The 13,272-nt window shown below is 38.9% G+C and overlaps 1 protein-coding gene across 3 annotated transcripts in view; it reads right to left on the bottom strand.

The window, feature by feature from the left end:
• FSD1L (fibronectin type III and SPRY domain containing 1 like) overlaps positions 1 to 13,272 on the bottom strand; it is a 55,949-nt gene that overhangs the window by 19,461 nt on the left and 23,216 nt on the right. For all 3 annotated transcript variants that reach the window (XM_056117352.1, XM_056117353.1, XM_056117354.1), the window contains exons 5-8: positions 12,012 to 12,034; positions 6,799 to 6,920; positions 4,021 to 4,230; positions 2,194 to 2,292 (exon numbers count right to left, since the gene is read on the bottom strand). In XM_056117352.1, coding sequence (XP_055973327.1) covers positions 2,194 to 2,292; positions 4,021 to 4,230; positions 6,799 to 6,920; positions 12,012 to 12,034 — 454 coding nt within the window. The remainder of the gene's footprint in view (positions 1 to 2,193; positions 2,293 to 4,020; positions 4,231 to 6,798; positions 6,921 to 12,011; positions 12,035 to 13,272) is intronic.

Raw genomic sequence — 13,272 nt, 5'->3', positions numbered from 1 at the left:
GGCCATGATCCCTGAGACTCAGAAACAAATCTCGGAACCCAAAGGCTTTTGGCAGAAATGCGTCCTGTTGCTACAGTAAGTTACTGGCGCTGGGCCACTCCAGGTGGGAATACGTTTTGTGCCTTGCCCTGTTCGCCCTGGCAGCCCGGTGACTGCCATCCTCCAGAGGCCAATGGACAGTCAGGTTTGGGCCTGCAGTGATGAGACATACGGGGCCTCACCAGATGGGGGTGGAACCGGTCCTTTCCTCCCCATCCCAACGAGACCCCGAGTTGCTGCCCACGAATGACCTCTCTGGCTCCTGAGCAAGCTGCTTAACGGCCATGATCCCAGAGACTCAGAAACAAATCTCAAAAACCAGCGGCTTTCGGCAGAAATGCATCCGGACCACATACAAGGTGGCTGCCTCCTCAGAGCTTATTGGAAATCCAGCTATGGCCAGTGGTGACGGGGCAACTGCAGTCTCATGGGAAGTGGGGTGGTACCTGCTCGTCCTTCATGCCCTACTGAGGTCATGAGTTGCCCCTCTTGAGCGGCTCTCAGGTACAGCCATGGCTCCAGAGGCAAAAGGACTTAGTCCAGAGCCCGGCAGCTTGCAGCAGAAAAGTGAATGGACCATGCGTTAAACTATGGTGCCATGTCTCCCTGGAAGGGATAGGGTGTTGCTCCCTTCCGCCTTCCCCCTCCCACCCCCCAGCAGCAAGGTGGCCGCTGCCCCAGAGCTTATTGGAAAGCCAGGTATGAGCCAGCGGTGACGGGGTAACTGCAGTCTCATGGGAAGGGTGGTGGTACCGGCTTGTCCTTCACGCCCTACCAAGGTCATGAGTTGCCCCCCACGAGTGGCTCTCTGGCACAGCCATAACACCAGACGCACAGAAACCAATCTCATAATTATCTGGTTCTTTGCAGAAATCCAAAATCATTATATGATTCTCATAACCAACTATAGAAAACAAAGTATTTCACAAGGCCTTTTCAGCAATTCTGATTGTTGGCGGGGGGGGGGGGGGGAATTCTGAACAATAATGGTGCATCTTTTGTCAAAAGAATGAATGTAATCAATGTAGAGAAGAGTTAAGTAGAAATCATCTGCCTCACAGGAATTAGGAGGGGTGGGAGGGGGGTATATTGGGGTTCTTGGTGGTGAAAAATGAGTACCGGTGAAGGGAAAGGTGTTTTATCATTGTATGACCAAGACTTAAACCTGAAAGCTTTGTAATTTTTCCCACAATGATTCAATACATAAATATAAGAAGAAAAAAAATAAAATTATGAAGAAAAAAAAAGTAAGGTGGAGTTCATGCCCAATTCAATCAGCTAATCAGTGGCTGAATAAATAGCAGTACTCCTACATTAAAAAAATGAATAAATGAATAGCAGTACTCCTACATAAAAAAATGAATAAATGAAAAAAAAAAAACATTTGCCAATCACAACAAACTGCTTCAAGATGGCAATTTTTTTGGTCCTTGTGGCAGAGCCTGGCAAGCCACCTGTGATGTATTCAATATGCCAAACACAGTAACAACAAAATTTCCAATGGAGACGTTACTGGGCCCGCTCGAGCAAATCGATGAACAACGGGAGGGCCTTTACCTTTACCTTTGGTACAAACATACACTTCTAAAGTTTCTTTTATCAGTAACCTAAGGATCCTCACCCTTTTATTCTGATGTATTTTTTTCTATTCCTTTCCAAATCATACCAAACTTGTTTTGAAAAGCCTGAAGAACTAAAGGCCAAATAAGATATCCGAAGGCCTGAATCTCTACAACAATGTACAATCTGATTCTAGAACTAAACTAGGTCAAATATCATGTCACAACTGGGAAAATTTCAGCATTATAGCCTTCAAATTGATGAAAATCTGAAAATCTTTTATCTTAAGATGTTACTCTACAGAGGTTTTGGACCAATGGTGCTCAGGGGACAATACAGCACCAGTCTTCGCTTCCCCAATTTATAATCCCTACTTTGGGGAATTCTGCATGTGTATGCATGCACAAATTCCCTCAGAAAGGAGAAAGAATGTAACCAGATATGCAATACTTCATATGTGTGAAAGCAGACATGCTCTTATATGAAAGTAGGGAGAGAAGGCAGCCATATTTGAAACACTCCCTATCACAAAGGCTCGGATAATGTAAGGTTGTTAGGTTTCCACTTGTGTTGTACAAGCAGATGATCTTTTACCTTTGGTCTCTAGAGTCACGGGATCAGAATACTCTCCTGCCACAGCCTTGTTACAAGCACGAACTCTGAAATTCATATACTTTGAATCAAATTTTAAACCTGAAACAAACAAAAGTTATTTCTGATCATTGTTAACTAGTAACTAAAAGAATACATAAAAGTATAGGTTTAAACCTTCAAACAGGATCTTTTCCCTCCTTAGAAACAGCTCTTTAGTAAGGAAAAAAAAAAGCTATGTTAAAAAGGTGATACTGCCTGAAATGAAATGACTCATGATTATTTTCTTCAAAATAAATAAACGACATGGGTCATCAATCGTCTTTTTGTCTAGGTATTTTAAAGCCTCATTAAAATGAATATTTTATTTAAGGATGGATGCTGAAATTTAAAATAACATCAACTTCCAAAAAAGTCCCACCAATAAAATATTCAACTTCCAGAAAGTAGACACTCTAATTTTTGTTTTTTTTTTTTTTTTTTTGGTTTTGGGGTTACACCCAGTGAGAGTTACTTCTGGTTCTGCACTCAGGAATTACTCTTGGCAGTGCTTGGGGAATCATATGGGATGCCAATCTGGGTTGGCCATGTGCAAGTAAGAATCCTACCCACTGTACTCTCTCTCCAGCCCCAACACCCCAAAATATTTTTGTATTTATAAAACATTGTCCTTTATGTGAAAACGAACTAATTTATTTTTTGGTTTGGGGGCTTCATCTCTTAGTGCTCAAGGCTTACTCCCAGCAGTGTGCTCAGGAATCATTCCTTGGTGGAGCTCAGCGGAAATTATAGAGTATCTGGGATTGAACCTAGGTAGAATGCATGTAAGACAAGCACCTTACCTGCTATACTACCTCTCCGGCCACCAAGAAATAAGTAAAGTAAAGTAAAGGCCCTCCCGTTGATCATCAATTTGCTCGAGCGGGCCCAGTAACGTCTCCATTGGAGACTTTGTTGTTACTGTGTCTGGCATATCGAATACGTCACGGGGAGCTTGCCAGGCTCTGCCGTGCGGGCGAGATACTCTCGGTAGCTTGCCGGGCTCTCCGAGAGGGGCGGAGGAATTGAACTCGAATTGGCCATGCTGGCTGCGTGCAAGGCAAACGCCCTACCGCTGTGCTATCGCTAGGGCCAGAGCGGCTATAGTATTTCTGCCCATGCACAATAATCACTGAACCACTCAGGCGAACACCTGGTCACTTCAAAATATCCAAGGTGAAATGTATGTATAATGACTAATAGTCAATACACAAATTCTAATGACTAGTGACAGTTCTACTTTAAACATTATGCAACACATAGATAGGCATCATAAGATGGTAAAGGTAATATCAATGAAGGTAAAGGTAAAGGCCCTCCCGTTGATCGTCGATTTGCTCGAGCGGGCCCAGTAACGTCTCCATTGGAGACTTTGTTGTTACTGTGTTTGGCATATCGAATACTCTCGGTAGCTTGCCGGGCTCTCCGAGAGGGGCGGAGGAATCGAACTCGGGTCGGCCATGTTGGCCGCGTGTAAGGCGAACGCCCTACCACTGTGCTATCGCTCCAGCCCTCAATGAAATGTAGGATAATATGTACACTGAAAAAATTAAACAGGTATCTTTTTTTTAAGTGCCTGAAAACTAAGGTTTTTACATACAGTGCCTTATAGGTAATATCCACAGCATTAAAGTTTTTGGTTTTTTTTCATGTTTTAAGAGAAACAAACATACTTTTTGAAATAGATAAAAATCTTGCTAAAAACATTTCAGTAATTTTTAAAGCAATTAAAATATTTTTATGTCATACTTATTTTCTGAGTATGAAATTTTAAAAATGCAGTTCATTTACCTGCAAGTGTATATTCGGTACCCTTAATATTATCAATTTGCTCCCAGCATCGCTCATCTTTTACGCGTGGAAGTCCATCAAAATTTGTCTTCCTATGTTCCAGTGTGTAATGGTCGATCTTATTGTCTTCTTCTGGCATTTTCCAAACTACTGTTACAGCATTGTCAGCCACCAGACACTCTGTGGGTTCTATTTCTGGAGCTTTGGGAACTGAAGAAGGAAAATAAAGTTTCTCATTTCTTAAAAGTACTAAGCAAATTAACGTTTGTCAGTCAAAGTAATGCTTTTCCCACATTGCTTTTAAATACTTAATCAGGTTGAGTAAAGGAATTTCCCATAAATGCAAAGTAATTTTTGTCAAAGTTCAATTTAAAAAATTGTTTCAAAGTTCTTCATCGACTTATGCTTATTAAGATGCCGTCTGTCAAAAAGTCCTTCAGACTTGGCTAGGAATAAAGAATCAAGAATGATTTGTTTTTTCCTAACACATACTTTTAATCTGTTATTTCACAGCAGACATTTTATAAAATATGTCACTATTTGATAATATAAAAATTAAATTATTGATTAGAACAGAGTGGATCTGAACCAAAGGTTAAAATTCAAGATTATACTTTCAATTTTAAAATCTTGTAATTTCTTATTATTGAACAAAAACAGCCACCCCAGATACTTGAGTTTTAAAATGTTTCTCCAAAACAGTAATATGATTCATTAGAGTAAAGAAGCGACAATTAGCTTGCATAAACAATAATCAATTTCTTTTCTATAGAGACTTTTCCAAAGCTCTTCAACGTTAACAGATGTCCTATTTACATAACAAAGGTTAGCTGGAGAATGTGGGCCTCCAGGGACAGATAAGTGTCGGAAACATGTGAAATTTGACACCGGGGTTTGCGTTCTCCATTATGATGCTCACACCAGGGTGGGACTTGTTAGCTGCAGAACTCACACGCATGGTTGCAGAGCTCCAGGGATCACACACAGAGCTAAGGATCACAGCGGCTGTGCCAGGATCACAGTAGACAGGCAGAGCTATGTTCTGTTTTTGTTTTAAATGAAACACCTTGAGATAGTTACAGACTTACAAACTTTGGTGATTACCTTTCATAGTCACCCTCCTGGCCAGCTTGGGGGACCATATGGGAAGCCACATCCTGCCTATTGTAATATTGCTTCAGCCACCTTTAATGCACTTTTAAAGGCAAATTATTTCTGCTAGAAATAATTTTTTTATTAAGCTAAGTTTTGTAGATTTGAGATTTACCTAAAATACTTTTACATTATTTTTCACTGTTTCTTAGTATATATTTAAGTAGGTTTAGAGGTATTCAAGTGGGCATTTATTTGTTAAGTATTTGTATGATTACATCATACAATGATCGAGTACCCATTTGCCATTCTCACCACCAATGTTCCCACGTTCCCAGTATCCCTCCCCCCACCCCCCCCACCCCACATTCCCCTCACCCCCTATTCCCTCCCCCCCCTCTCCTTTGGGGTGTTATGATTTATAATACAGGTAGTAAGTGGCCATCATGTTTGGTCCATAGTCTACTTTCAGCATGCATCTTCTCATCCCAAGCGAGCCCTCCAAGCATCATTCAGTTAGTGGTCCCTTCTCTATCCCAGCTGCCTTTTCCCCCAGCATGTGAGGCCAGTTTCCAGGCTGTGGAGCGATCCCAGGCAGAGCTATGTTGGGGATAGAACACAAGCCTCGTGCATACAAGGAAGGTGCCCTATCAACCTTCGAGTCACCTCTCTGGGCCCCTAATTTTTCCTGCTGTATGAAATTCATCTATGAAAGAACATCATGCTTTTCATTATACTTCATTTGTTCAGACTGCTTAATAGGCACAATCTGCTATCACTGAATACCCAAAAATGTGCACATGAGAAGACAGCTCTTTTTCTTTGTCTTAAGCAGTCCTTTGTTTTGCTCTGCTTTGCTTTTGAGGCCAAACCAAGTAATGCTCAGGGCTTACTTACTCCTGGGCCTGTGCACAAGATGTCAGTCCTAGCGGGACATGGGGGACTGTCTGAAGTGTCAGGGACTGAACTGGGAGGGGTCAGCCACACGCCAGTAAAGCCCCTTAATCCCAGTGCTATGTCTGTGGCCTCCCCAGCAGTATTTTAAAATTTAAATTATAATAGGCCTTAGCTATAGCACAATGGTTAAAGGGCTTGTCTTGGACGTAGCTGGTGCTGGTTTGATTCCCAGACCATATACGGTCCCCCAGAACACTACCAGGAGTGATTTTGAAAAAATTAAATTTAAAAAAGGGAGATCATGCTGGGGACATTCCTGTTGTTTCTTGGTCTGGTGCTTCTTGGGTCTAGCAGTGTTGGGGGCAACTGCGGCCACTATGGCAATGCTCAGGGGACCAGGTGATACTGAAATCAAAGGGTCTCCAAGCACCTGGTATGTACGTACACTCCAGTACTTTGAGACTTTTTTTTTTTTTTTGGTGTACATGCAGCAGGCTACTCCTGGCTCTGCTCGGGGACCATATAGTGTTATGAATCAAACTCAAGTCTCCTCAATGAAAGCATGCATTCCTGCCCTCTAAACCATCTCTGCCCCCTTCATGGGATTCTCTGAATCGAAGTTTAACTACCAATAAAATAATTCTCTAAAATGAAAGACCAGTAAATTTCATTATGCCTTTGTTAAAAAAAAAAAAGAATCACCATTTCTCATTAGCATTTACATCCCAAAGTACATTACCAAAAAAAGGAGTTTATGTATAACTTAAAATATGTAATACATCTTCTTACCTGGCAAAAACTTCAGTGCTTGTAGCATCTGCCTTTCCTGAGAAAAATCCACCATTAAATGACTCATGTTGTCACTAACCTTTGGTTTCAAACAAAGGCGAAAAGCTGAAGCCATTGTTACTCTAAAACAAACACAAAAATACTTGTTCAAAATAAAAGAATGGGAAGCAGTCACACCATTTTATTAAATGGAAAACAGAAATATTTCACTACTTATTTCAACCCTGTAACAAAGACAACAAAACCAAATAAAAATTTGTTCTTGAAGTCTCTTGAAAATTAGTCAAGTAAACTGTAAAATGTTTTCTGAAGACACTTAAGGTCACCTTTTTTTTTTGCTAGGGGAAGGCATTGGGCACAAACTCAGTGGTGGTGCTCAGTGGCTACGTCTGGCTCTGCTCTGGTCACTCTAAGTGCTCAGGGGATCATGCAGGGATCAAACCCAGACCTCCTGCATACAAAATACACACTCCAGTACATTTGGCTATGTCTGTGGTCCTACTTAAGATAACTTCAACTCGCCTCTACACAAATTTATTAAATTGCATACAAATGCAAATATAACAGAAAACAAGTATTCATTATAAATCATCTTCAGTGCACTCAACAGTCATCTGAATCTCTGTATACTCAATCTCGCTGACTTCCTAATCCCAGTCTCATTCCTTTCCAAATGCCAAGTAATGACCTGAACATATATCCTATTTAATTTTCCATATAGTCTCAACTAAGTCATCACCTAAAGAAAAGGTACACTGAACAAACAGAGTCAATTACAGTAACTGCTGAAGGTAGGTCATGGGTAAGAAAACCGTAATCACCACTTTGAGTATCAAGCCAGTAGGTGTCACTCTAATGTATGAACATGTTACACAAAGAGGAGAAAGTGTTCTTTGAAACAATGTGCCACGGAGATCAGAAAACACGTGTCAGATGAATGTGGTAGATATATCTTAAAAGACATACTATACCAAATATCGGTCACTCAAAGTATGGAAAAACTGCCACTTTAAAAAGGAGATTAAGAGAAACTTTTATATTTTATTAGCTTGTCATTTTATCTTCAATTTCAATTTTTTATATTACCATCGATTTTCACAAGTATTACAAAGGCTCTCCTCTTATTATCTTTGGCCAGATAGTGATTTAAAAGTACTATTTATAAATGTTGTCTTCCTCGTATAAGTTTGGAAGAGGCTGTAAATAGTGATGGAAAAACAAGAGAACAAGAGTCATACTTCATACTAGTCATTCAGTTCTGTCAAATATACCCTGGAGATCAATAGTAATAAAAATATCAAAATTTTCAATTATTATTACAGAAAAATCTTGAATTCAATCACTTGGGTAAGGTAAAAGGTAAAGGTAAAGGCCCTCCCGTTGATCGTCGATTTGCTCGAGCGGGCCCAGTAACGTCTCCATTGGAGACTTTGTTGTTACTGTGTCTGGCATATCAAATACTCTCGGTAGCTTGCCGGGCTCTCCGAGAGGGGCAGAGGAATCGAACTCGGGTCGGCCATGTTGGCCACTTGTAAGGCAAACGCCCTACCCACTGTGCTATCGCTCCAGACAAGCACTTGGGTATAAAAATAATAAATTATTTATATATTCATTTACTTTATTTCATTTCAATAATAGACAGGTAATAATTTAACAACAATGAGTCCAAAAATGACATTGTTAAAATATAATTTATGGGAAATAAAGTTCATATTACTGAATGCCAATAGCCATACTTAGTACTTCACACACATTACTTTAAACTGATGGCTCTCAGTGATAAAATTTTAAATTATATCAAGAGTTAGGAACGAAGGCTAGATATTATTCTTCAAAGCCCTAGGTATCTTTTAATTTGAAAATTTTTAAGTGACATTCAGACAAATACTCAACAAATGCCCACTTGATTACCTCTATTTCTATTTAAATGGGGCTGGAGCGATAGCACAGCAGTAGGGCGTTCGCCTTACAAGCGGCCAGCATGGCCAACCCGAGTTCGATTCCTCCGCCCCTCTCGGAGAGCCCGGCAAGCTACCGAGAGTATTCGATATGCCAGACACAGTAAAAACAAAGTCTCCAATGGAGACGTTACTGCGCCCGCTCGAGCAAATCGACGATCAACGGGAGGGCCTTTACCTTTTACCTTACCTTACTAAGAAACAGTGAAAAATAAGGTAAAAGTAAATCTAAAATACAGTAAAAAAAAAAATCTAAATAAATAAAGTAAATCTAAAATCTATAAAACTTAGCTTAATAACAAAATTATTTCTAGCAGAAGTAATTTGCCTATAAAAGTACATTAAAGGTGGCTGAAGCAATATTACAGTAGGCGGGACATGGCTTCCCATATGGTCCCCCAAGCTTGCCAGGAACTTGAGATCCATGAGTACAGAGCTAGGAGTAACCCCTGAGCACTGGGGGTATGGCCCCCTATTTTTAAAAAATGCACTAAAGATTTATGAAAATATAAAAAGTTTTCTTTTCAGTCAATAAAAATTTTAGTTTCCATAAATTAAAGCTAGATGCACAACAATGCTATACTGAGTCTTCTGTTTTTTTAGCTTAATAAATGTAGACCTTAGCTCCCGAAACTATGTAACTGAACATGAGGTCGTAAAAATTTTGTTTAAGAAATGTATGATTGGGGTCAGAGCAGTAATACTGCTGGTAGGGCCTTGAATGCGGCTGACCTGACCCAGATTCACTTCTCGCCACCCCATATGGTCTCCTGGGAAGTGATCCCTGAATACAGCGCCAGGAGAAAGCCCTGACTGTTATGTGTGGCCCAACAATTAAAAGAACAAAAGAATGTAAGATTTATTTTGTGGAATTTCAGGGGGCTAGTTTTAGGCATCTATATGTGTAGGTGTCACAATATAACTCAACCTATTATCTTCCGGTAATACTAAAGCTTCCAAAAGTGTGTGCCTATAAATTATAAAGTTCTACAGATCTGCTGTACATTGGCTTCTCCTTTGGGGATAAGGGTGAGAGGTGGGGATGGGCCATACTCCATACTCAGCACAGTTCAGGGTTTACTCCTGGTTCTGCGCTCAAGGATCACTCCTGGTGGGCGTGGGGGACTATCTGGGATGCCAGGGACTGAACCCTCATCAGCAGTACGCAGGCAGTGCCCTTCCACTGTACTATCATGCCAGTCCCTGGCTTCTCATTTCTATCCTGCATAACATCTATTAAACCAAGGGATATTAATTCTCCCAAATAACTTATTTTTATGTATTTTATATGTACTCAGGTATATAACACATTCTTCCTCGAACTATCACTTCCACACTCAGATAATGCTTTCTTTCCTTAATCAAAATTACTTTAATTAGGACTCTATGCTTAAATTACTTTGTATCATAAATGACACGGATGGTGTCAGTTTGCTTCCTAGAAAAGCACTCAAAACTGCACCAGAGAGATCTAAATATTACAGAGCTGAAATCAAGACTTAAAAAGCCAAGATATGCTCTCTAGTTAGAAAGTAAATATTTAAAATTTATATTTAAAAATTTCAAAGTATACAACTGGGGTCAGAATGATAGTACAGCAGGTCATGTGCTTGTCTTGCGTGCATGGGTTGCCAATGTTTCAAGGCCCAGCATCCCATATGGTCCCCACAAGGACCCTGTAAGATTAATTTCTGAGTGCAGAGCCAGGAAGAATCACTGAGCATCACCAAATTGGCCCAAAAAAAATTTTTTTAAGTGTAGGACTGGCAGGAAGGGGACATCCACTAATTACAAATTACCCATGTAAAACTGATGTCAATTCAAGAGCTTGCTTAGAAGCAGCAGTAAAAAAGTCAAGTTTCAGTGAAGAATATATTGCCAGGAAAACTGATCAAAAATTAAATTCTGAAAAATAAATCTGAGCAAAGAGAAAAAAGTCAGGGATAAGAACAGGATTCTGGGAAGCACAGAACTCTAATGACTCCAGTGAGAAGATTGAGTTAAAAAAAAATGTGCAAGTTCTCTCCCAAAGTCTTAGGGCAGCCCAAAGGCTCATTAGGAAGCACCTTCTACTGCAGAAAATCAAGGACCAGAGTAGATATTCAGCAAAGTCGATGACTTAAAAGAATAATTTAGCTAGGGTACCTACCCAGTATAGCTAACATTTTCACCTTGAACTCTCATAATCTCCTTTTCACATTCAAGATTAACATAAATGATTTTTATCTTCAACCAGACCCTGACATGGGGGCTAGTCTATTGAAGATAAAGTCCTAAACTAAAGAAATATACCAAAAATATAAAAATTAATGTTTGAGATAAGAATGCTATGACTATCATATGAATCTTCTCTCTAGTGAAATAAAAGGCCACGAGAGAAACACAGAATCCAAGTCTGCCCCTCATTTAACAACAGATAAATGGCCTGTTTCATGAGCAACATTGTGAATTACTGAAAAATGATTTAACCTAGGATTCAGAATTATGATCTGAAGACCTGTTTCTTTCAAGAGAGTCTCACAGTGCTCAAAGAAAGAAACCTTCATCGATGATTTCACTATCTGCAACGCTAACGCCAGGGAGATCAAAGTCAACCCTTTACTATTAACTCAATCCAAATATCAGCAGCTATTTTAGCCTTCTGTTGTGCCTATTACAAGACCTAAGCTCCATTTCTTAATCTTAATTGCACCAATAAGAAATATTTTCCAAATCAAATACTTTTTTTTAACATTTTCAATTTTCTCTTCTCATAAACTAAGTAGTAATGGCATTAGAAATAGAGATGAAACCAGGAACAGAATGAAATGAGAAAATGAAGGTGTTAAACAGCAATAAAGTAGGAGAGCTTTAACTCCCGCGGACTGTTGAAATGCCGTGATGTCTCAAAAAACAAGGTATACTTCTCATATTTAAGAACAAAATAAATAAATTTTTAATTAATTAAAATATCTTTGATTATAAATGGTTCCCCACCATTAGCATAACTAGAGACTGTACTAATGCTAACTATGTTATACCAGAAATGAAATTCTTTTAGAAGTCCATAATTGTCTGAAACTGTTTTTTTTTAAAAAATCTTGTTGATTAATGTTTACTCCAGAAAATATATAATGGAAGATTTTTTCTTTTTTTATATTTAGGCATTAGGCATTTTTATTTAAACCAAATAAATGCTAGCAAGAAATTGGTCTTGAATTTCATTTCTGACTTTGATATTGATACTTAAATAAAAATGTAGGTTTTATACCATACCTATCCTTGATCTGTCTGGCAGCCTTGGAGCAAATCAGGGAGAAGAGAAAGAAGGCAGTTAGTGCTTTTCATGCAAGTTTCAATGGCAGTGACATGCAAGATAAGTTAGGACATAAACCATGGAATCGATTAGTTCATATTCACCAAAATATATTACAGGAAATGTACAATTTGCACCAGATTGCACGTGATGTTAGAACTATAGTAGAAAAATTCAGACTTCAAATCAATCACCTTAAAAGAATATTTAATACTTCAAACTAATTGCAAATGACTACATTTGTTCTTACCTTAAGATAATCAAAATACACCTGCACTTTCAGTCTGACACTCTCCAACTAAAACAATATATCTCCTTTATTGTGCACACATTTCTATGCATTCTGATAGTTTTTCGTATACATTTCAAATATGCGCTCCAATTTTTTCTTCAGAGATCTTTTTCACTGTTCCACACTGATTGTTGTAAGTTTTCTCTATATGCCTTCCTTGGGCAAGTTCTTTGAATTCTGAGGACTTGCCTCCTAACATTTCAAACTCAGCTGCAATTCAACAATCCTTTACCCAAAGAATGAAGTCACAATAGCAAAAATACAGACAAGGAGAAACTAGAGAAATACTTCTGACAATGGAGTCTTTCTCTCAAGTGGCTTTACAGAAACTACCTTTTTAAACCTACTCTACATAATATTTTTAGAGGGATGGGTACTGGAGGAATTTAAGAAGGAGGTATAGCTATCACTTGTTGCTGTACAGTCATAAAAATGAAGGATACTGCACATAAAACCTATCATTCCCTTTGCATTTACAAACAATATATCTAACAAAATATTTTTCCCTAGCAAGCATACAATACATACAATGTACCTATTTTGCAGACACTCTACCACCATGTTAACATAAAATTTAGCATATATTAATATTTATCAAAGTTAGCTGAACAGTAACTAGAAGTATGTGACAATACTTCAGTTGCCTTTCTCCTTCAGTTCTGATATTACTCTTACTTTGGACTTGACTCTTGTTGGTTGTTTTGCTTTGTTTTCTTACTGCTTTTTGGTACTCAGGAGACCACATATGGTGCAAGGGATTAAACCAGGGTCAGTCATGTTCAAGGCACGTGCCTGACCTCCGCTGCTATCTCTCCAGCATCAGTACTGGTCACTTCTATGCTGTTTTATAAAAGTAGCATAATGATACAGTACACCTCAATAGAGAGTGGGAAAAAATAAACTGACAGTATGATTCTCAAAAAATAAAT

The sequence above is a fragment of the Sorex fumeus genome, unplaced genomic scaffold, assembly GCF_029834395.1.
Source record: "Sorex fumeus unplaced genomic scaffold, SorFum_2.1 ptg000034l, whole genome shotgun sequence".
NCBI lineage: Eukaryota > Metazoa > Chordata > Mammalia > Eulipotyphla > Soricidae > Sorex > Sorex fumeus.
Note: the sequence above shows the minus strand (reverse complement) of the source record. Positions and strands in the feature narration are given on the sequence as shown.